At 37.5% G+C, this 23,234-nt stretch overlaps 1 protein-coding gene across 1 annotated transcript; it reads left to right on the plus strand.

Annotated features, from left to right (window-relative positions):
• The first annotated feature begins 1,985 nt into the window (after positions 1 to 1,985).
• LOC100369246 (ciliary microtubule inner protein 1-like) lies at positions 1,986 to 15,115 on the plus strand. The gene is made up of 3 exons (XM_002739738.4): positions 1,986 to 2,183; positions 2,284 to 2,365; positions 14,620 to 15,115. The coding sequence occupies exons 1-3, from the start codon at positions 2,119 to 2,121 to the stop codon at positions 14,872 to 14,874; spliced, it is 402 nt and encodes a 133-aa protein (XP_002739784.1). The 5' UTR covers positions 1,986 to 2,118; the 3' UTR covers positions 14,875 to 15,115.
• The last annotated feature ends 8,119 nt before the right edge of the window (positions 15,116 to 23,234 follow it).

A 23,234-nucleotide genomic window follows, 5' to 3' on the forward strand; every position in this document is an offset into this window, starting at 1 on the left:
TTTGTTTGATGAAGGCTTTCAGTGTTCTGGATTTTTCCAATTCAGACTACTTAAGCAATTCAAAGATTAATTGCTTGATCCATAGACTTAATAGAATTAGATTTAATTTTATAACAGTTTTTTTACATACTGTATAACAGTCAACAATACATTTTCCTCAGTCTGTAATCTATCCAGTCTACTTTTCTATTTCATTGTTTCAAAAAATGTTTGAAGTGCAACAGAGCCACACACACACTGTTTACCACTAGTTGTCTGGTGAAACTCTGGTTGGAAGCAATACTTTTGGAAATAAAAAATGAGTAAATGTTCAACTATTTTTCTACATTCAAAGAATTAGTAGGTGAATAGGACTTAACATGAAGGTTCTTTACAAAACCCGATATATTTAATTTAATTTAGCTGTTTATATGTCTGTTCGACTACCTGTGTACGTGTGGGAGTGTCTGTCTAGACGTCTGGGCAGAAATCTGAATAACGTCTGGTAAACTTGTGTCCCATGACGCAACAGAAGGATAATGCACCCGATATAAATATCAAGAACCTGACAGTATTGTTATATGTTATCATGAAAATCAATAAATGCCAGACTCAGTAAAATGAAGCCAAATGAACACAAAAAGCTGCAACCCCCACTAAGAAAATCGTGAGGTCTTTTATGTTGACTGTCTGGGTCGCGTCTGGGGCACACGTGTGCGTCAACATTTGAGGAAATTCTGCAAAAAGATAAGAATTTTATCCCATGACAAGTGTCAGTCGACAATCTAAGTAATTATTACAAAATACGTAGACACCAATTGTTAAGCGAACAATTCTACCATTAAAACACTAGCTACCTTTCTGGTTATGACGATCGAGTGAGTGGACTCTCGAGTACAGTCATAGTTGTGCAGTTACTATGTACGTATCGACGCGACACCGACCGTGCAATTCGCGCATTATGTATGTGTATTTTACAAAACATAGACACAATGACACGTAGAATGTCTTACCTTTAGAACTTGCCACATGTGACAGTGAAATGACTGAAACAGAAAAAAAAGTGTTAATCGTTTAAGATGCAATCCGGAAGTTGAGTACGAGAAACCGGAAATACAATAAAAGTAGAGAAAACACTTGCACTTACCGAATAAGCTAATGCATACTAAAGAATCAGCATAAAGTTCCATCTCTTGATACAAGGCCACTGTAAATTTGGCAAAGAAATACTGCTTGAGCCGTTTACACAGGTGACATCCTCAAAATTTAGAAGTTGTACCGCCGCGCCATGTTGTACGTCAGACGAAAATTTTGTTTGCGCATGGTCGCCTGGTTAGCCGAAGATTTCCGGAGATTTCCGATTGGCAATTACGTGATGCAGTAGCGTTGGAAAAGTAGTTTTATGATAAGTCCAGGACAAACAAACTAAGAACGATATCGAATACAATTCTAAGACAAGGGAACAATGCACATTTGATGACAATCAAACATTATTTATAATACGAAATTAAATAATGCAAACCACTGGTACTGAGGTATGGTCAAAGTACAAGGACAAGTATTGCTAATTGTGGCGGCCGGGAGGTAGTGGTCCCTCATCACTTCGATTGCTGTTGATATTTACCAATCGACTGTTTGCGCTATTTAATTCTGTTCGTATGGAATTTGAACAACCATTTTAATTAATTACACTGTAATTACACTGTCTGTATATATATATATATATATATATATATATATATATATATATATATATATATATATATATATATATATATATATATATATATATATATATAGAATATATATATATATATATATATATATATATATATATATATATATATTCTTGTATCCAGTTCTACTTAGCATGTAGAGTGTATGGATTTGTGATGGAAAACAACATGTTGTCCAGTTGGTTTGCATTTACCTATACTATAATGGGACCGCCCCATTATAACGAGTCTGTGTTGTTGTGCACGGTATGTCTGAGCTGAATGGGCGTCTTGTTGCTATAGCGACCCTGCCTTATAGCCGCGGTATCCTGTACACGCTATCCGTGTGTGACGGGATTTTCGCTTTAATTCTTTTGCCAAACAGTAACGGAAATAGGTCGATTTTGTGCATTTAAAGTCGAATATGGCAGACAAAGCCGGTGGTAAAGCTTTAGCAGGGTTCAATTTCGTCGCTCAGGACCAGATTTGGTAAGGAAATCATACTGTGAATCATGATCACTTTGTTTATCGTCAATTGTGTTTGTTTTGTTTTTTAAAGTTACTGAAGTTTATGTTATATTTGTTGCAGGAAAGACCACGTAAAATACGAAGAAGACTCTAGGAAAAGTTGGCCACAACATTGGGGCTTTTTGAAAACAACATATAGAGACGTGAGTACATACTGTGGGGTTAAGCGTGACGTAGGAGATGCCCTTTGGGGATTTCAGCTGCAACGTATCGACGAATTGTTTGCGTAGGCAGCCAAAAGGATGCGACCTCTGCTCTTGTTGCGTCTAGAAACAGCTATCATAGTCTGTAGTCGTTAACACAACGTTGCTGTGATGAATACTGTGTAGATTTCAAAAGTCTAGAGTTGCAATCGGCACATGCGACGAAATGAGATAAATTTGTTTTGGCACATAGATTGTTTCCCGACAAACCGATGGCCGAATGTAGGTTATAAAACGTATCCGCAACTTTAATAAGCTTCAACAATTTGACATGTTTTTAATTCACTCAATGTAATGGCATTGGTTCGTCTATTTTAATTAACTTGTTGCAGAGTTCATCTCAGACAGCAACACGCACCTTAGTCAGATTTGTCTTTTCCTAGCAGTTTTTTCTTTTCTTCTTCTTCTTGTCTTTATTTGTTTTTGTTGTTAGTTTTTCCATTATTTTTCAATTGTAACCCTTTTCATCTCTTCCGAGGAATGTTGTGTGTTAATAAAATAAAAATACATGCAACCATAGCCAGTTTGACCCATATCGCACCGGACTTGTTTGTCCACATGATCGGCATAATCATTAGTTGATAAGGGGACAGTTTATTCATAGTGGAAATAAACAAGTTTCATGTTTCGCCTTTACAAATATAATTGTAAACAACATTTTTGCTAATCAAATTTTGTGTTCTTTTCTACATCTGTATTGCATTTATAATAATCATACGGACGCAATAAAGATTATTATTATTACGCAAAGCATTGCCGACAGACTACCGATGTCTGACGCAAAGATTTTGAGAAAAGATTGCGGGGAAACGCATGCGCACGTGTTTTTCTTTAAATGAGTGTACTTTGAACGAGACTGGATGTATTAATTCCTAAGCAAACTCCCTTCCATGAATTTTATGAAATAAGCAAGAAAGAACCATGTGAAGTTTTTCACTTTCTTAGGGACTTGAGCATACAGTTCACCTACCGGTGACCACCTCCCTAGGTTGTACAGCAGATCATAATGTATGGACCGACATGCACTTATCAGGTCATGACTTATTGTTGCCATCACCAATCTAACTGATTCTCCATCAAGATTACAATGTTGACTTTGTCTTCTTATAGTTGTTTCCCCCAATAGCTCCATCAATACCCCTCTCATTAATAGCCCCTTCCATATTGTTTATATGGACCAGTTGGACTGTCCAGTAATTCCCAGTGAATTTGTTCAGATGGTTTAAACTGTCTATAACCTATTCATTGTTATAGTACATGTAAGACTATCCCATGTATCCAGTAACCCCTACTACTGTGGTTTGGGCTACTAGTATATCAATATGTAATACCAGTAATAGCCCACAACTCCATTGTTATTTTTTTGTACTGTCCAACATAAGCCCCCCCTCGAGCAGTTTTAGGTGATTGTGGGTGTCCTAGCCCCCTTCAGCCTTGGATGGGTTTCCCCTCCCAAAAATATTCTTATTTGAAGTAGGCAGTCAATGTTATTAGCCCATTATGTTTACACAAAGACATGTCAGATCCAGCTTTATGGTCATTAAAGCAGTGAGATTTGTAGTTTTCAAGAAAAAGTCGAAAAAGTAAAAAGTCAATGCAGACGCCAACGGATAATCACTCATATGATAAGCTCCACTCGACAAACAACAGTGGACCTAAAAAGCAAAAGTTTTATTTACAGTTTTGGAATATCACTTTTAGGTTAGCAGATGTTGGCGAAATGTCAACCTTTCTGATTTCTATCATAATTACACTATTAACCTGACTATGATTCTGTGGCATTAAAAACCAGTTACATTTCTGTATCTCTGAACTGATAGTAACCTCAGATTACATCAATCTTTACTATGTGTTGTCATAACAACACTGGTATACATGTACTAGTCATGTTGTGCACCAGCGCAATTGTGTGCATACATACCAATGCACAGTTTGCACAAGTGCCACATTTCTAAAAACTAAAAACCAGTAATTGCATTTGTTGTACACTGAATTATGCTGCTAATAGAGCTAATGCAGGATTGTTCTGAGTTTGTGAATCCACCACAACCTATATCAATTTATTATTTATACCATATAACGCCTGTCATTCCCCAATTGATAAAACATTACAATACAAATGATTTTTCATTTCAAGTGAGCTAATAACCCCAGCATGAAACCCAGCATATGATAATTACATATTGTTTTACACACTGGCAAAAACACTGATAACAAAATATGGACAACAATTGTAAAGCAGTGGAAGCTGGGATTAATGTTAATCCATTGAATCAGTGATTGATACCTTCTGACAGTAATCTACCTCCCTTCTGTAGATTTAACCTGTCTGTCACTAATAGTGATATAATGGCAGTCCATACTACTGTCACTAATAGTGATATGATGGCAATCCATACTACTGGCACTAATAGTGATATAATGGCACTCCATACTACTGGCACTAATAGTGATATGTTGGCAATCCATACTACTGGCACTAATAGTGATATAATGGCAGTCCATACTACTGTCACTAATAGTGATATGATGGCAATCCATACTACTGGCACTAATAGTGATATGATGGCATCCATACTACTGGCACTAATAGTGATATGATGGCATCCATACTACTGGCACTAATAGTGATATGATGGCAATCCATACTACTGGCACTAATAGTGATATGATGGCAATCCATACTACTGGCGCTAATAGTGATATAATGGCAGTCCATATTACTGGCACTAATAGTGATATAATGGCAGTCCATACTACTGGCACTAATAGTGATGTGATGGCAATCCATACTAGAGGCACTAATAGTGATATAATGGCAGTCCATACTACTGGCACTAATAGTGATATAATGGCAGTCCATACTACTGGCACTAATAGTGATATAATGGCAGTCCATACTACTGGCACTAATAGTGATATAATGGCAGTCCATACTACTGGCACTAATAGTGATATAATGGCAGTCCATACTACTGGCACTAATAGTGATATGATGGCAATCCATACTACTGTCACTAATAGTGATGTGATGGCAATCCATACTACTGGCACTAATAGTGATATAATGGCAGTCCATACTACTGGCACTAATAGTGATATGATGGCAATCCATACTACTGGCACTAATAGTGATATGATGGCAATCCATACTACTGGCACTAATAGTGATATGATGGCAATCCATACTACTGGCACTAATAGTGATATGATGGCAGTCCATACTACTGGCACTAATATTGATATGATGGCAATCCATACTACTGGCACTAATAGTGATATGATGACAATCCATACTACTGTCACTAATAGTGATGTGATGGCAATCCATACTACTGGCACTAATAGTGATATAATGGCAGTCCATACTACTGGCACTAATAGTGATATGATGGCAATCCATACTACTGGCACTAATAGTGATATGATGGCAATCCATACTACTGGCACTAATAGTGATATAATGGAAGTCCATACTACTGGCACTAATAGTGATATGATGGCAATCCATACTACTGGCACTAATAGTGATATGATGGCAATCCATACGACTGGCACTAATAGTGATATGATGGCAATCCATACTACTGGCACTAATAGTGATATGATGGCAATCCATACTACTGGCACTAATAGTGATATAATGGCAGTCCATACTACTGGCACTAATAGTGATATAATGGCAGTCCATACTACTGGCACTAATAGTGATGTGATGGCAATCCATACTACTGGCACTAATAGTGATATAATGGCAGTCCATACTACTGGCACTAATAGTGATATGATGGCAATCCATACTACTGGCACTAATAGTGATATAATGGAAGTCCATACTACTGGCACTAATAGTGATATGATGGCAATCCATACTACTGGCACTAATAGTGATATGATGGCAATCCATACGACTGGCACTAATAGTGATATGATGGCAATCCATACTACTGGCACTAATAGTGATATGATGGCAATCCATACTACTGGCACTAATAGTGATATAATGGCAGTCCATACTACTGGCACTAATAGTGATATAATGGCAGTCCATACTACTGGCACTAATAGTGATGTGATGGCAATCCATACTACTGGCACTAATAGTGATATAATGGCAGTCCATACTACTGGCACTAATAGTGATATGATGGCAATCCATACTACTGGCACTAATAGTGATATGATGGCAATCCATACTACTGGCACTAATAGTGATATGATGACAATCCATACTACTGGCACTAATAGTGATATGATGGCAATCCATACTACTGGCACTAATAGTGATATAATGGCAGTCCATACTACTGGCACTAATAGTGATATAATGGCAGTCCATACTACTGGCACTAATAGTGATGTGATGGCAATCCATACTACTGGCACTAATAGTGATATAATGGCAGTCCATACTACTGGCACTAATAGTGATATGATGGCAATCCATACTACTGGCACTAATAGTGATATGATGGCAATCCATACTACTGGCACTAATAGTGATATGATGGCATTCCATACTACTGGCACTAATAGTGATATGATGGCAGTCCATACTACTGGCACTAATAGTGATATAATGGAAGTCCGTACTACTGGCACTAATAGTGATATGATGGCACTCCATACTACTGGCACTAATAGTGATATGATGGCAGTCCATACTACTGGCACTAATAGTGATATGATGGCAGTCCATACTACTGGCACTAATAGTGATATAATGGAAGTCCATACTACTGGCACTAATAGTGATATGATGGCAATCCATACTACTGGCACTAATAGTGATATGATGACAATCCATACTACTGGCACTAATAGTGATATGATGGCAATCCATACTACTGGCACTAATAGTGATATGATGGCAGTCCATACTACTGGCACTAATAGTGATATGATGACAATCCATACTACTGGCACTAATAGTGATATGATGGCAATCCATACTACTGGCACTAATAGTGATATAATGGCACTCCATACTACTGGCACTAATAGTGATATAATGGCACTCCATACTACTGGCACTAATAGTGATATAATGGCAATCCATACTACTGGCACTAATAGTGATATGATGGCAATCCATACTACTGGCACTAATAGTGATATAATGGCACTCCATACTACTGGCACTAATAGTGATATAATGGCAGTCCATACTACTGGTACGAATAGTGATATGATGGCAATCCATACTACTGGCACTAATAGTGATATGATGGCAATCCATACGACTGGCACTAATAGTGATATGATGGCAATCCATACTACTGGCACTAATAGTGATATAATGGCAGTCCATACTACTGGCACTAATAGTGATATGATGGCAATCCATACTACTGGCACTAATAGTGATATGATGGCAATCCACACTACTGGCACTAATAGTGATATAATGGCAGTCCATACTACTGGCACGAATAGTCATATGATGGCAATCCATACTACTGCCACTAATAGTGATATAATGGCAATCCATACTACTGGAACTAATAGTGATATAATGGCAGTCCATACTACTGGCACTAATAGTGATATGATGGCAATCCATACGACTGGCACTAATAGTGATATGATGGCAACCCATACTACTGGCACTAATAGTGATATAATGGCAGTCCATACTACTGGCACTAATAGTGATATGATGGCAATCCATACTACTGGCACTAATAGTGATATGATGGCAATCCACACTACTGGCACTAATAGTGATGTGATGGCAATCCATATTACTGGCACTAATAGTGATGTGATGGCAATCCATACGACTGGCACTAATAGTGATGTGATGGCAATCCATACTACTGGCACTAATAGTGATATGATGGCAATCCATACTACTGGCACTAATAGTGATGTGGTGGCAATCCATACTACTGGCACTAATAGTGATATGACGGCAATCCATACTACTGGCACTAATAGTGATGTGATGGCAATCCATACTACTGGCACTAATAGTGGTGTGATGGCAATCCATACTACTGGCACTAATAGTGATATGATGGCAAACCATACTACTGGCACTAATAGTGATATGATGGCAATCCATACTACTGGCACTAATAGTGATGTGATGGCAATCCATACGACTGGCACTAATAGTGATGTGATGGCAATCCATACTACTGGCACTAATAGTGATATGATGGCAATCCATACTACTGGCACTAATAGTGATATGATGGCAATCCATACTACCGGCACAAATAGTGATATGATGGCAATCCATACTACTGGCACTAATAGTGGTGTGATGGCAGTCCATACTACTGGCACTAATAGTGATGTGATGGCAATCCATACGACTGGCACTAATAGTGATATGATGGCAATCCATACTACTGGCACTAATAGTGATATGATGGCAATCCATACCACTGACACTAATAGTGATGTGATGGCAATCCATACGAATGCCACTAATAGTGATATGATGGTAATCCATACTACTGGCACTAATAGTGGTGTAATGGCAATCCATACTACTGGCACTAATAGTGATATGATGGCAATCCATACTACTGGCACTAATAGTGATATGATGGCAATCCATACTACTGGCACTAATAGTGGTGTAATGGCAATCCATACTACTGGCACTAATAGTGATATGATGGCAATCCATACTACTGGCACTAATAGTGATGTGATGGCAATCCATACGACTGGCACTAATAGTGATATGATGGCAATCCATACTACTGGCACTAATAGTGATATGATGGCAATCCATACTACTGGCACTAATAGTGGTGTAATGGCAATCCATACTACTGGCACTAATAGTGATATGATGGCAATCCATACTACTGGCACTAATAGTGGTGTAATGGCAATCCATACTACTGGCACTAATAGTGATATGATGGCAATCCATACTCCTGGCACTAATAGTGATATGATGGCAATCCATACTACTGGCACTAATAGTGGTGTAATGGCAATCCATACTACTGGCACTAATAGTGATATGATGGCAATCCATACTACTGGCACTAATAGTGATGTGATGGCAATCCATACGACTGGCACTAATAGTGATATGATGGCAATCCATACTACTGGCACTAATAGTGATATGATGGCAATCCATACTACTGGCACTAATAGTGATATGATGGCAGTCCATACTACTGGCACTAATAGTGATATGATGGCAATCCATACTACTGTCACTAATAGTGATATGATGGCAATCCATACTACTGGCACTAATAGTGATATGATGGCAATCCATACTACTGGCACTAATAGTGATGTGATGGCAATCCATACTACTGGCACTAATAGTGATGTGATGGCAATCCAAACAGTGCAGTCCATACTACATGTACTGACACCAATGGTGAAACAGTCATAGTCCATACTATATGTACTTATACCAAGTTGATTCTTGTTTATGATTAAAATGACTGACATTCAGTGACAGTCCATACTACATGTACTTACACCAGTGTTGAAACAGTGACAGTCCATACTACATATACTTACACCAATGTTGAAACAGTGACAGTCCATACTACATGTACTTACACCAATGTTGAAAAAGTGACAGTCCATACTACATGTACTGACACCAATGGTGAAACAGTGACAGTCCATACTACATGTACTTACACCAATGTTGAAAAAGTGACAGTCCATACTACATGTACTTACACCAATGTTGAAACAGTGACAGTCCATACTACATGTACTTACACCAATGTTGAAACAGTGACAGTCCATACTACATGTACTTACAACAATGGTGAAACTGTGACAGTCCATACTACATGTACTGACACCAATGGTGAAACAGTGACAGTCCATACTACATGTACTTACAACAATGGCGAAACAGTGACAGTCCATACTACATGTACTTACACCAATGTTGAAACAGTGACAGTCCATACTACATGTACTTACACCAATGTTGAAACAGTGACAGTCCATACTACATGTACTTACACCAATGTTGAAACAGTGACAGTCCATACTACATGTACTTACACCAATGGTGAAACAGTGACAGTCCATACTACATGTACTTACACCAATGTTGAAACAGTGACAGTCCATACTACATGTACTTACACCAATGTTGAAACAGTGACAGTCCATACTACATGTACTTACAGCAATGTTGAAACAGTGACAGTCCATAATACATGTACTTATACCAATGGTGAAACAGTGACAGTCCATACTACATGTACTTACACCAATGGTGAAAAAGTGACAGTCCATACTACATGTACTTATACCAATGGTGAAACAGTGACAGTCCATACTACATGTACTGACACCAATAGTGAAACAGTGACAGTCCATATTACATGTACTGACACCAATGGTGAAACAGTGACAGTCCATACTACATGTACTTACACCAATGGTGAAACAGTCATAGTCCATACTACATATACATGTACTTATACCAAGTTGATTCTTGATTATGATTAAAATGACTGACACTCAGTGACAGTCCATACTACATGTACTTACACCAATGTTGAAACAGTGACAGTCCATACTACATGTACTGACACCAATGGTGAAACAGTGACAGTCCATACTACATGTACTTACAACAATGGTGAAACAGTGACAGTCCATACTACATGTACTGACACCAATGGTGAAACAGTGACAGTCCATACTACATGTACTTACAACAATGGCGAAACAGTGGCAGTCCATACTACATGTACTGACACCAATGGTGAAACAGTGACAGTCCATACTACATGTACTGACACGAATGGTGAAACAGTGAAAGTTCTTACTACTTACACCAATGGTGAAGCAGTGAAGGTTCTTACTACTTACACCAATGGTGAAGCAGTGAAGGTTCTTACTACTTACACCAATGGTGAAACAGTGAAGGTTCTTACTACTTACACCAATGGTGAAGCAGTGAAGGTTCTTACTACTTACACCAATGGTGAAGCAGTGAAGGTTCTTACTACTTACACCAATGGTGAAACAAATGGTGACAGTCCATACTACATGTACTGACACAAATGGTGAAACAGTGAAAGTTCTTACTACTTACACCAATGGTGAAGCAGTGAAGGTTCTTACTACTTACACCAATGGTGAAACAAATGGTGACAGTCCATACTACATGTACTGACATCAATGGTGAAACAGTGAAAGTTCTTACTACTTGCACCAATGGTGAAGCAGTGAAGGTTCTTACTACTTACACCAATGGTGAAACAGAGACAGTTCATACTACATGTACTGACACAAATGGTGAAACAGTGAAGGTTCTTACTACTTACACCAATGGTGAAGCAGTGAAGGTTCTTACTACTTACACCAACAGTGAAACAGTGACAGTCCATACTACGTGTACTGACACAAATGGTGAAACAGTGAAAGTTCTTACTACTTACACCAATGGTGAAGCAGTGAAGGTTCTTACTACTTACACCAATGGTGAAGCAGTGAAGTGAAAGTTCTTACTACTTACACCAATGGTGAAGCAGTGAAGGTTCTTACTACTTACACCAATGTTGAAACAGTGACAGTCCATACTACGTGTACTGACACAAATGGTGAAACAGTGAAAGTTCTTACTACTTACACCAATGGTGAAGCAGTGAAGGTTCTTACTACTTACACCAATGGTGAAGCAGTGAAGGTTCTTACTACTTACACCAATGGTGAAACAGTGACATGCCATACTACGTGTACTGACACAAATGGTGAAACAGTGAAAGTTCTTACTACTTACACCAATGGTGAAGCAGTGAAGGTTCTTACTACTTACACCAATGGTGAAGCAGTGAAGGTTCTTACTACTTACACCCATGGTGAAACAAATGGTGACAGTCCATACTACATGTACTGACACAAATGGTGAAACAGTGAAAGTTCTTACTACTTACACCAATGGTGAAGCAGTGAAGGTTCTTACTACTTACACCAATGGTGAAACAAATGGTGACAGTCCATACTACATGTACTGACATCAATGGTGAAACAGTGAAGGTTCTTACTACTTACACCAATGGTGAAGCAGTGAAAGTTCTTACTACTTACACCAATGGTGAAGCAGTGAAGGTTCTTACTACTTACACCAATGGTGAAACAGAGACATTTCATACTACATGTACTGACACAAATGGTGAAACAGTGAAGGTTCTTACTACTTACACCAATGGTGAAGCAGTGAAGGTTCTTACTACTTACACCAATGGTGAAACAGTGACAGTCCATACTACGTGTACTGACACAAATGGTGAAACAGTGAAAGTGCTTACTACTTACACCAATGGTGAAGCAGTGAAGGTTCTTACTACTTACACCAATGTTGAAACAGTGACAGTCCATACTACGTGTACTGACACAAATGGTGAAACAGTGAAAGTTCTTACTACTTACACCAATGGTGAAGCAGTGAAGGTTCTTACTACTTACACCAATGGTGAAGCAGTGAAGGTTCTTACTACTTACACCAATGGTGAAACAGTGACAGTCCATACTACGTGTACTGACACAAATGGTGAAACAGTGAAAGTTCTTACTACTTACACCAATGGTGAAGCAGTGAAGGTTCTTACTACTTACACCAATGGTGAAGCAGTGAAGGTTCTTACTACTTACACCAATGGTGAAACAGTGACAGTCCATACTACGTGTACTGACACAAATGGTGAAACAGTGAAAGTTCTTACTACTTACACCAATGGTGAAGCAGTGAAGGTTCTTATTACTTACACCAATGGTGAAGCAGTGAAGGTTCTTACTACTTACACCAATGGTGAAACAGTGACAGTCCATACTACGTGTACTGACACAAATGGTGAAACAGTGAAAGTTCTTACTACTTACACCAATGGTGAAGCAGTGAAGGTTCTTACTACTTACACCAATGGTGAAGCAGTGAAGGTTCTTATTACTTACACCAATGGTGAAACAGTGACAGTCCATACTACGTGTACTGACACAAATGGTGAAACAGTGAAAGTTCTTACTACTTACACCAATGGTGAAGCAGTGAAGGTTCTTACTACTTACACCAATGGTGAAGCAGTGAAGGTTCTTATTACTTACACCAATGGTGAAACAGTGACAGTCCATACTACGTGTACTGACACAAATGGTGAAACAGTGAAAGTTCTTACTACTTACACCAATGGTGAAGCAGTGAAGGTTCTTACTACTTACACCAATGGTGAAGCAGTGAAGGTTCTTACTACTTACACCAATGGTGAAACAGTGACAGTCCATACTACGTGTACTGACACAAATGGTGAAACAGTGAAAGTTCTTACTACTTACACCAATGGTGAAGCAGGGAAGGTTCTTACTACTTACACCAATGGTGAAGCAGTGAAGGTTCTTACTACTTACACAAATGGTGAAACAAATGGTGACAGTCCATACTACATGTACTTACACCAATGTTGAAACAGTCATAGTCCATACTACATGTACATGTACTTATACCAAGTTGATTTTTGATTATGATTAAAATGACTGGCATTCAGTCATCTTGTATCTGATCTGTAAATGAGTATTTGTCCATATTAAAATATATTGCTCTGGAACAGCATTAATTAAAACAAAATGGCCACCAGTCAGCCATTTTGAAACGCATAGTCAAACCAATACATCTGTATATCTATGACATGATGTATAATGAATACATGCATATAAAATTGGATCATGATAATCAATCAAAGCATATCAGAGATATGGCACGAGAACCGCATTCATTAAAACAAAATGACCGTCTTTTTGGCCATTTTGAATCCCATCTGAAAAACAAAATGATGTGCGTCAAGGCTCCATAATGTTCAATGTATGTACATGTACCAAGTTTCAAAAAAATCCATCTGTAAAGATTCAAGATCCAGTTCCGGAATGCCAGAAATGCTTGATTTTGATGAGTTTTCAGCATGAAATGGTCGCCATTCGCCATTTTGTGGAACAAATTGATGTACATATGTATAATATTATGTAGGATATATGTGTGAATTAAGTTTGAATGTAATCAGTCATGTCTAAGATACAGGTTCGGACGCACATACAAACGTATTGATGCACGCACAGGGGTTCATCCACAAGTCCTCATTTTAGGCTGCATTTAATAAAGGGACTATTAAGGTTCTTCACAGTAATCCATATTTGTGCATATAGCTAATCATCGTTACACATTTTTTGTTTCTTATCTACAGTTAGTAAAAGATGATTTCCCCAAGACAGAACGTGAGAAAATCATTCTTCCCCCACCCTTGGCACTTCCTCCAATAACACCAATATCAAGATACATCAAAATTGGCAGATCACCAGCGGTTCCAGAAACCACAGCTCAATTTGTTGGTTGGCGCTCTACTAAGTATGACTGCAGACTAGAGAAATATGGACGATATGCCAAACCCAAAGGTGGTCTTGTAAGACAACTAAATTGGCCACAAGAGGGGATTGACTAACATACAAAACAGTATATGTTTTTGGTAGGGTCAGCCATTTTATTTTATTGTACAGTGGACTGGGTTAAATCTATGCATATTATGTGATCCATTGCATTTCTGTGTCACAGTAAGTTCACAGTGAAAACTATAAATGACCTCCGAAACCATCTTTCCTTCCTGCATAGCAAAATCTGTGAAACCATCTATGTACAGATTTATTTGCGATCTTTTTAAAGTCATTTGAATATCACAAAAATAACTCGTAAAAAGCAAATATGTGTTAGGTCTGAATATTTGTGATTTTTGTGAAATTTGCACATCTATGGAGATCAGTCTGAGAATTTGATGATCCCCATCAATCTGTGATAGGGCTTCCCATTGTGGTTGAATTCAAGGAGAGCAATGGTCCTCTCCGCTGAGGTTAATTGGATGATCTTTGACCTCTTGTGGTAATAAACAAGATACCCTATTAGGGAGATGTCATTGTGATGTTAAAGGGGCATATATTATATATTCTCTTTTCTATGCAGTCAATTTGACATCAAGGAGGTATGACATCAGGGGTGAAAGAATAATTTCACAATTCATAATAAAAATGACTCATGGGTATTTGTATGACAGTGTAATTTATACACCTAGTATTTTTTTTTGGGGGGGGGGGCTGATTGCATACTTTACAGCACCAACCTGAACACCATTCCTAGGGGACCATCGCTCTTCTTGTTACCTTTTACCAATATTTTTGTGTCTGCCATTCTAGATTTCAGTGTCAACGTAATTGAATGACATATTTGCTCTTTCAATTCCACATGTACTGTATTTGCTTTATTAGAAGCACATCTCCAATAGAAGTGTATGTCAGCTGAATGAATATGCATGTTGGAGTTGGAGCAAATATGGTAATCTGACTTGCATGATGAACCCAGTTCACTATCATACTATAGCAATTTATAGCACAGTGACCAAGCCATGTTATCACTTGATTTATTCTTTTTATCACATTGCGTTTTTTAACTGTATTTTTTTATTAGTAAATCCAAAATGACCAACTTGTGCTAAAAACCTAATGACTGGCAGATGTATCATATTTCATAGCCAAATGTAATGTCAAATCTGATTGGTCAGTTTGCATGCCAGGTGGCATGATAATTATAGTTTGAAGTTGATATTCAATGCCACAGCACATGAAAATATATTACAAGTGACTTTAGATGCATCGTCATTCCGTCCATGTAAATTTTAAAAAGCTAAAGATTACATGTTTTTTTGAATATCCCTTTCTCAACCTGAAATTTCTCTCACAAATGTCAGCACTTTTCATGAAAAAGTGAACAAATAAATTTGCAGCAACTTCTTTTCATATTTAAACCAGTATGGCATTCAATAGATTTTGCTTCGCTTGTGACAACCTCTTGCCTCATTGCCATACTAGCTGTTTATATTATTGGTTGCTAGTCTCATACATGTAGTACTAGGCATTCATTATTTTTTAGCTAAATGGTGAATCATGATTGCAATTTAAATGAAATCAATATCTTTTGTTGTCTTCCAAATTGTATACATGAAGAGTACCAGTTGCCATGGTATACTTGTTCCTGGTTCTGAAACTGACAATGTCATTGTTGTTTTTCAGGCCACTAATATGTTTCTACCTGCAACTTTAATTTGATGAAAACAATGTTTCCTAATATGGACTTAAATTGCAATCAAAGCAGAGCATTCAGGCAAAATTGCATAATTGACTATAGTCAGTAGTACAACTGTCAACTGGCGGTTAGTCAGCAGGAATGAAACATGAATTTTAATACTACAGTCATGTAATTTCACCTTCAGTAATCAGTCAATTTGTTGCAAACAAATATATTGCATTTAATCCAAAAACATTGAAAAATGATGTTTTTGAGTTTTGTTTTATTACCAAACAACTGACATCAAGCTACTGGCTCCATTTCATATCATTTATTTACTATTTTTCTTTCGTAAATTTAAATATTTAATAGTATTACGTACGTGGGAGTGGAACAATACTTATTTTTATAGTAGAGTGTATTTTTTATGATTGGTTGTTAAAACAGGCTGTACCAGTAAATGTAACTCAGAATAATGGGTCCACTAGAGCAAATACACCGACTGTCTGGAGTAGATGGAGGAGCCACCTGTGCAGTCATTAAAAAGAAAAGTCACTTTATTTTCACATAAATCAATAATCATGTGCATATACAGTTTTATTTTCATGGAACAAAATTTTGAGACTTGGAAAACACTAAATCAGTGAATATTTCACTAGATCTTTAACCATTTGAATGTCATGAGTTGTTAGTGCAATACTATGCACAAAATTTTATTCCAACGAATGTCATCAAATTATCATGTGATAAAGATTGTACCTTGTACAGTAGATTATGTAGTGTACATTGAAAGAGTTCTCCAATGGTAGTCAATGAATGAGGTCTTATTCCCAATGGTTTGTCACTACATGTACACGTCTGTGCCGGGCTGTGGTCGTCATGCAGTGTGTCAACAAACATTAATGTATTTTATACAGTGTTATGGGACCCATAGCAAACTTGACATGACTGCTGCCACTTTTTTAGACAATCCATGACTGTCTGTGGAAACGTTCAGTTGTGGAAGTGTTAATGTACAGAAATTGAATGATGTATATGTAAATGTTTTTAAAATTTTCTACATGTTTTGCAAATTTTAAATTAAATTTGAAAAGAAATTTTTACTTAAAAATAATAAAATTTTTTGTAATCATCCTCCAGATTACATAGTCCTGTCATAAGACTCTCATATAATATTCTTGAAAAAAACACATTTGTAAATGAATATTAAAATATTATATGATTTGCAGTTGTAAACTTTCTCTGTTGTTCTTGGTGCTGTTTTTTTTCCACAAATCTGGAACACTGTATTTTAAGGGTAACTATGAACTTGTGTTTGATGAAATGCTTTTTTGTTAATAAAAAGAAAAGAGAAAAAATGTCTGTTTGTCAATACAATTATGCTTTCTGCCATAATTAATTGTTTTTAACTGAACCAGTATAATTAATCTGCAATTTTCAGTTCTATAGTTTTATAGTTTGTTGACTAGTTTCCATCAAATAAATGAAAAAAGCAAATAAAAATTGGATTATAGTGTTGAACCCTATTTTGGTTGCCACTATCAAATTAAACTATTAAATGACCTAACAAAATACTTCATTTAGCCATCACTTGTTGCTATCAATTCATATTGAGGAGAAATAATACTTTCTTCCCATGTTTCAAACTTTGTTGATATCATGTTACCACTGGATAAAACTGATTTTAATGAGCCCAATATCTAAAAAATATTTGTTTTTCATGGTCCAATTAATGGAATAATTACAGTAGGGGCTGGAATCTTGTTCTCATATACTGTAAAGTACTTTATTTTCACCTGGAATTTATTTTCGCGAAAACCTATTTTAAATTGAACTCATCAAAAATTGATGATTTACAGAACCGACAAATGCTATGCCATTCATAGAATAAGGTTTATGTAGTTTAGATTGAAAAAAATTATTTCACATCCACTATATACTAATGAATGAAAATGAAATGTAAACATCTTAATTGTTCACACTGTTTAGTGAGAATCAGCCCATGGTAAGAGGGATGTCATCGACCCCATGGTGACAGGAATGTCATCAGCCCATGTAGAAGAATTGCCATCTGAGCCCCTTGGTCTAAGTCAGAATCAGCTCATGGTAGGAGGGATGTCATCGACCCCATGGTGGCAGGAATGTCATCAGCCCATGTAGAAGAAATGCCATCAGAGCCCCTTGGTCTAAGTCGGAATCAGCTCATGGTAGGAGGGATGTCATCGACCCCATGGTGGCAGGAATGTCATCAGCCCATGTAGAAGAAATGCCATCAGAGCCCCTTGGTCTAAGTGGGAATCAGCCCATGGTAGGAGGGATGTCATCGACCCCATGGTGACAGGAATGTCATCAGCCCATATAGAAGGAATGCCATCTGAGCAGCATGGTTAGTGGGTATCAGTCCATGGTAGGAGGGATGTCATCAGACCATGTAGAAGCAATGCCATTTGAGCCCCATGGTTAGTGGGAATCAGCCCATGGTATGAGGGATGTCATCGTCCTCATGGTGACAGGAATGTCATCAGCCCATATAGAAGGAATGCCATCTGAGCAGCATGGTTAGTGGGTATCAGTCCATGGTAGGAGGGATGACATCAGCCCATGTAGAAGAAATGCCATCTGAGCCCCTTGGTCTAAGTGGGAATCAGCCCATGGTAGGAGGGATGTCATCGACCCCATGGTGGCAGGAATGTCATCAGCCCATATAGAAGGAATGCCATCTGAGCCCCATGGTTAGTGGGAATCAGCCTAGGTTAGGGATGTCGTCAGCTGCATTGTTATAGACTCAATGGTTTATGTCACTGTTATTTTTTATAGGCATGAAATGACCCATTACACAAGAAAGGCAAAAAATGCCAGCCATTGACCATTATGGATGGTGGCAGTCTTGCTTCGTATTTCATATAAATCTCATGTGAATTAATGCATGTTAAATGCATTGTTTGATTATGCTGCATAACAACCACCAACCCTTTAAATAATACATATCTTTTGTACCATACAATACTAAAACAGGGAAAAGTATTTTGTTATGAGTCTAGCTATTTTAAGAATTATTATTTAACTTTTGTTTACTCCTGAAAAGGCCATAAAACTTGTCTAGACTTTCTACTCAAAACCCAACATATTAGGGTGAGCTATTACAATACTACACCTCGCATGAATAGATTAATACAGTGATAGAATATGTCATTCAACAGAATAGATGTCAGTACATGCAAGTACATTGAATCTGGACTTTTCCCCAGAAATTCTCTATAATTCAAAATGGCCCACCCCCAGTTATGTAATTCTGCATGCCCATGTGTGATGTGATTAGCCACATTGGAATCAGTGTTTTTATGTGACAAGTCACCTTATGTGATTAACCCTGATAATATACAGGACAAATTCTCTCCATCTAATAAAAAATAAAATAATCATTGAAAATACTAGCATTTGAATATTTGCATAATGATGTGATAAATTTAAATAATTCTTAAAAGAACTTTTGAAACATGTAAATTCAGAAGAGATTAGAAATGTACTTTGTTAATAGTCATTCAATAACTGCAATTTAAACTGTACGATGTCAATATGAAACATTACAGTGTTTGAGGCATTTTGAGCTTTTATCAATATATATATATATAATGAATCATGCATACACATGACTATGAAATAATGAACCACCTTGTAGCATGTCTGCTGACGTGACTTGACAAAATTGAACAAATAAAATTTACGTTGTCATAAAATTCCTGTTTGTCCCTTCCTGTAGTTAAAATTACAGACATAATGTTGAATTATACATGCAGCAGTCATTTAGTGATCTTGGCTTATTCAGAACAACAAATATAATAAAATTATTACTTACAATTAATAATTCAATTATTTTTTTCCAAAACAAATCCTACCTATCAAATGAAAACAAAAATCATGATTTATTACAGAGTGACTGGCATCCTATGCTGAATTCATGGTGAGTGACATTCTATTCCAAATTTCCCATGACAGATATCGTATGCTGAGTCTGTGTTGAATCCCATCATATCCTGAGTTTTATGGAGACTGCCAACCTATTCCAATGAATCTACGCACACTTCTGTTTACAGGCTTTTAGGTAATATGAAAAAAAAACACAGAGTAAAGAATGCTGACAAACATTCTAGTATGGATTCTTGGTGACTGCCATTCTATTACGGATTCTTGGTGACTGGCATCCTATTATGGATTCTTGGTGACTGATCCCATTACGAATTCTTGGTGGCTGGCATCCTATTATGGATTCTTGGTGACTGGCATCCTATTATGGATTCTTGATGACTGGCATCCTATTATGGATTTTTGGTTACTGCCATCCTATTACGGATTCTTGGTGACTGGCATTCTATTATGGATTCTTGGTGACTGGCATCCTATTAAGGATTATTGGTGACTGGCATCCTCATATGGATTATTGGTGACTGGCATCCTATTATGAATTCTTGGTGACTGGCATCCTATTATGGATTATTGGTGACTGGCATCCTATTATGGATTATTGGTGACTGGCATCTTATTATGGATTCTTGGTGACTGGCATCTTGTTATGGAATCTTGGTGACTGGCATCCTATTATGTATTCTTGGTGACTGGCATCCTATTATGGATTATTGGTGACTGGCATCCTATTATGGATTATTGGTGACTGGCATCCTATTATGTATTCTCGGTGACTGGCATCCTATTATGGATTATTGGTGACTGGCATCCTATTATGGATTATTGTTGACTGGCATCTTATTATGGATTCTTGGTGACTGGCATCTTGTTATGGATTCTTGGTGACTGGCATCCTATTATGTATTCTTGGTGACTGGCATCCTATTATGGATTATTGGTGACTGGCATCCTATTATGTATTATTGGTGACTGGCATCCTATTATGGATTATTGGTGACTGGCATCCTATTATGGATTATTGGTGACTGGCATCCTATTATGGATTATTGGTGACTGGCATCCTATTATGTATTCTTGGTGACTGGCATCCTATTATGGATTATTGGTGACTGGCATCCTATTATGAATTATTGGTGACTGGCATCTTATTATGGATTCTTGGTGACTGGCATCTTGTTATGGATTCTTGGTGACTGGCATCGTATTATGTATTCTTGGTGACTGGCACCCTATTATGGATTCTTGGTGACTGGCATCCTATTATGGATTATTGGTGACTGGCATCTTATTATGGATTCTTGGTGACTGGCATCTTGTTATGGATTCTTGGTGACTGGCATCCTATTACGGATTCTTGGTGACTGGCATCTTATTATGGATTCTTGGTGACTGGCATCCTATTATGGATTATTGGTAACTGGCATCCTAGTATCGATTATTGGTGACTTGCATCATATTATGGATTATTAGTGACTGGCATCCTATTATGGATTCTTGGTGACTTGCATCATATCACGGTTTATTGGTGACTGGCATCCTATTATGGATTATTGGTGACTGGCATCCTATTATGGATTATTGGTGACTGGCATCCTATCATGGATTATTGGTGACTTGCATCCTATTATGGATTATTGGTGACTGGCATCCTATTATGGATTATTGGTGACTGGCATCTTATTATGGATTCTTGGTGACTGGCATCTTGTTATGGATTCTTGGTGACTGGCATCCTATTATGTATTCTTGGTGACTGGCATCCTATTATGGATTATTGGTGACTGGCATCCTATTATGGATTATTGGTGACTGGCATCCTATTATGTATTATTGGTGACTGGCATCCTATTATGGATTATTGGTGACTGGCATCCTATTATGGATTATTGGTGACTGGCATCCTATTATGTATTCTCGGTGACTGGCATCCTATTATGGATTATTGGTGACTGGCATCCTATTATGGATTATTGGTGACTGGCATCCTATTATGTATTATTGGTGACTGGCATCCTATTATGGATTATTGGTGACTGGCATCCTATTATGGATTATTGGTGACTGGCATCCTATTATGTATTCTCGGTGACTGGCATCCTATTATGGATTATTGGTGACTGGCATCCTATTATGGATTATTGGTGACTGGCATCTTATTATGGATTCTTGGTGACTGGCATCTTGTTATGGATTCTTGGTGACTGCCATCCTATTATGTATTCTTGGTGACTGGCATCCTATTATGGATTATTGGTGACTGGCATCCTATTATGTATTATTGGTGACTGGCATCCTATTATGGATTCTTGGTGACTGGCATTCTATTATGGATTATTGGTGACTGGCATCCTATTATGGATTATTGGTGACTGGCATCCTATTATGTATTCTTGATGACTGGCATCCTATTATGGATTATTGGTGACTGGCATCCTATTATGAATTATTGGTGACTGGCATCTTATTATGGATTCTTGGTGACTGGCATCTTGTTATGGATTCTTGGTGACTGGCATCCTATTATGTATTCTTGGTGACTGGCATCCTATTATGGATTATTGGAGACTGGCATCCTATTATGGATTCTTGGTGACTGGCATCCTATTATGGATTCTTGGTGACTGGCATCTTGTTATGGATTCTTGGTGACTGGCATCCTATTATGGATTCTTGGTGACTGGCATCTTATTATGGATTCTTGGTGACTGGCATCCTATTATGGATTATTGGTAACTGGCATCCTAGTATCGATTATTGGTGACTTGCATCCTATTATGGATTATTGTTGACTGGCATCTTATTATGGATTCTTGGTGACTGGCATCT

Source organism: Saccoglossus kowalevskii, chromosome 6 (assembly GCF_978046115.1).
Source record: "Saccoglossus kowalevskii chromosome 6, keSacKowa6.1, whole genome shotgun sequence".
Taxonomy (NCBI): domain Eukaryota; kingdom Metazoa; phylum Hemichordata; class Enteropneusta; family Harrimaniidae; genus Saccoglossus; species Saccoglossus kowalevskii.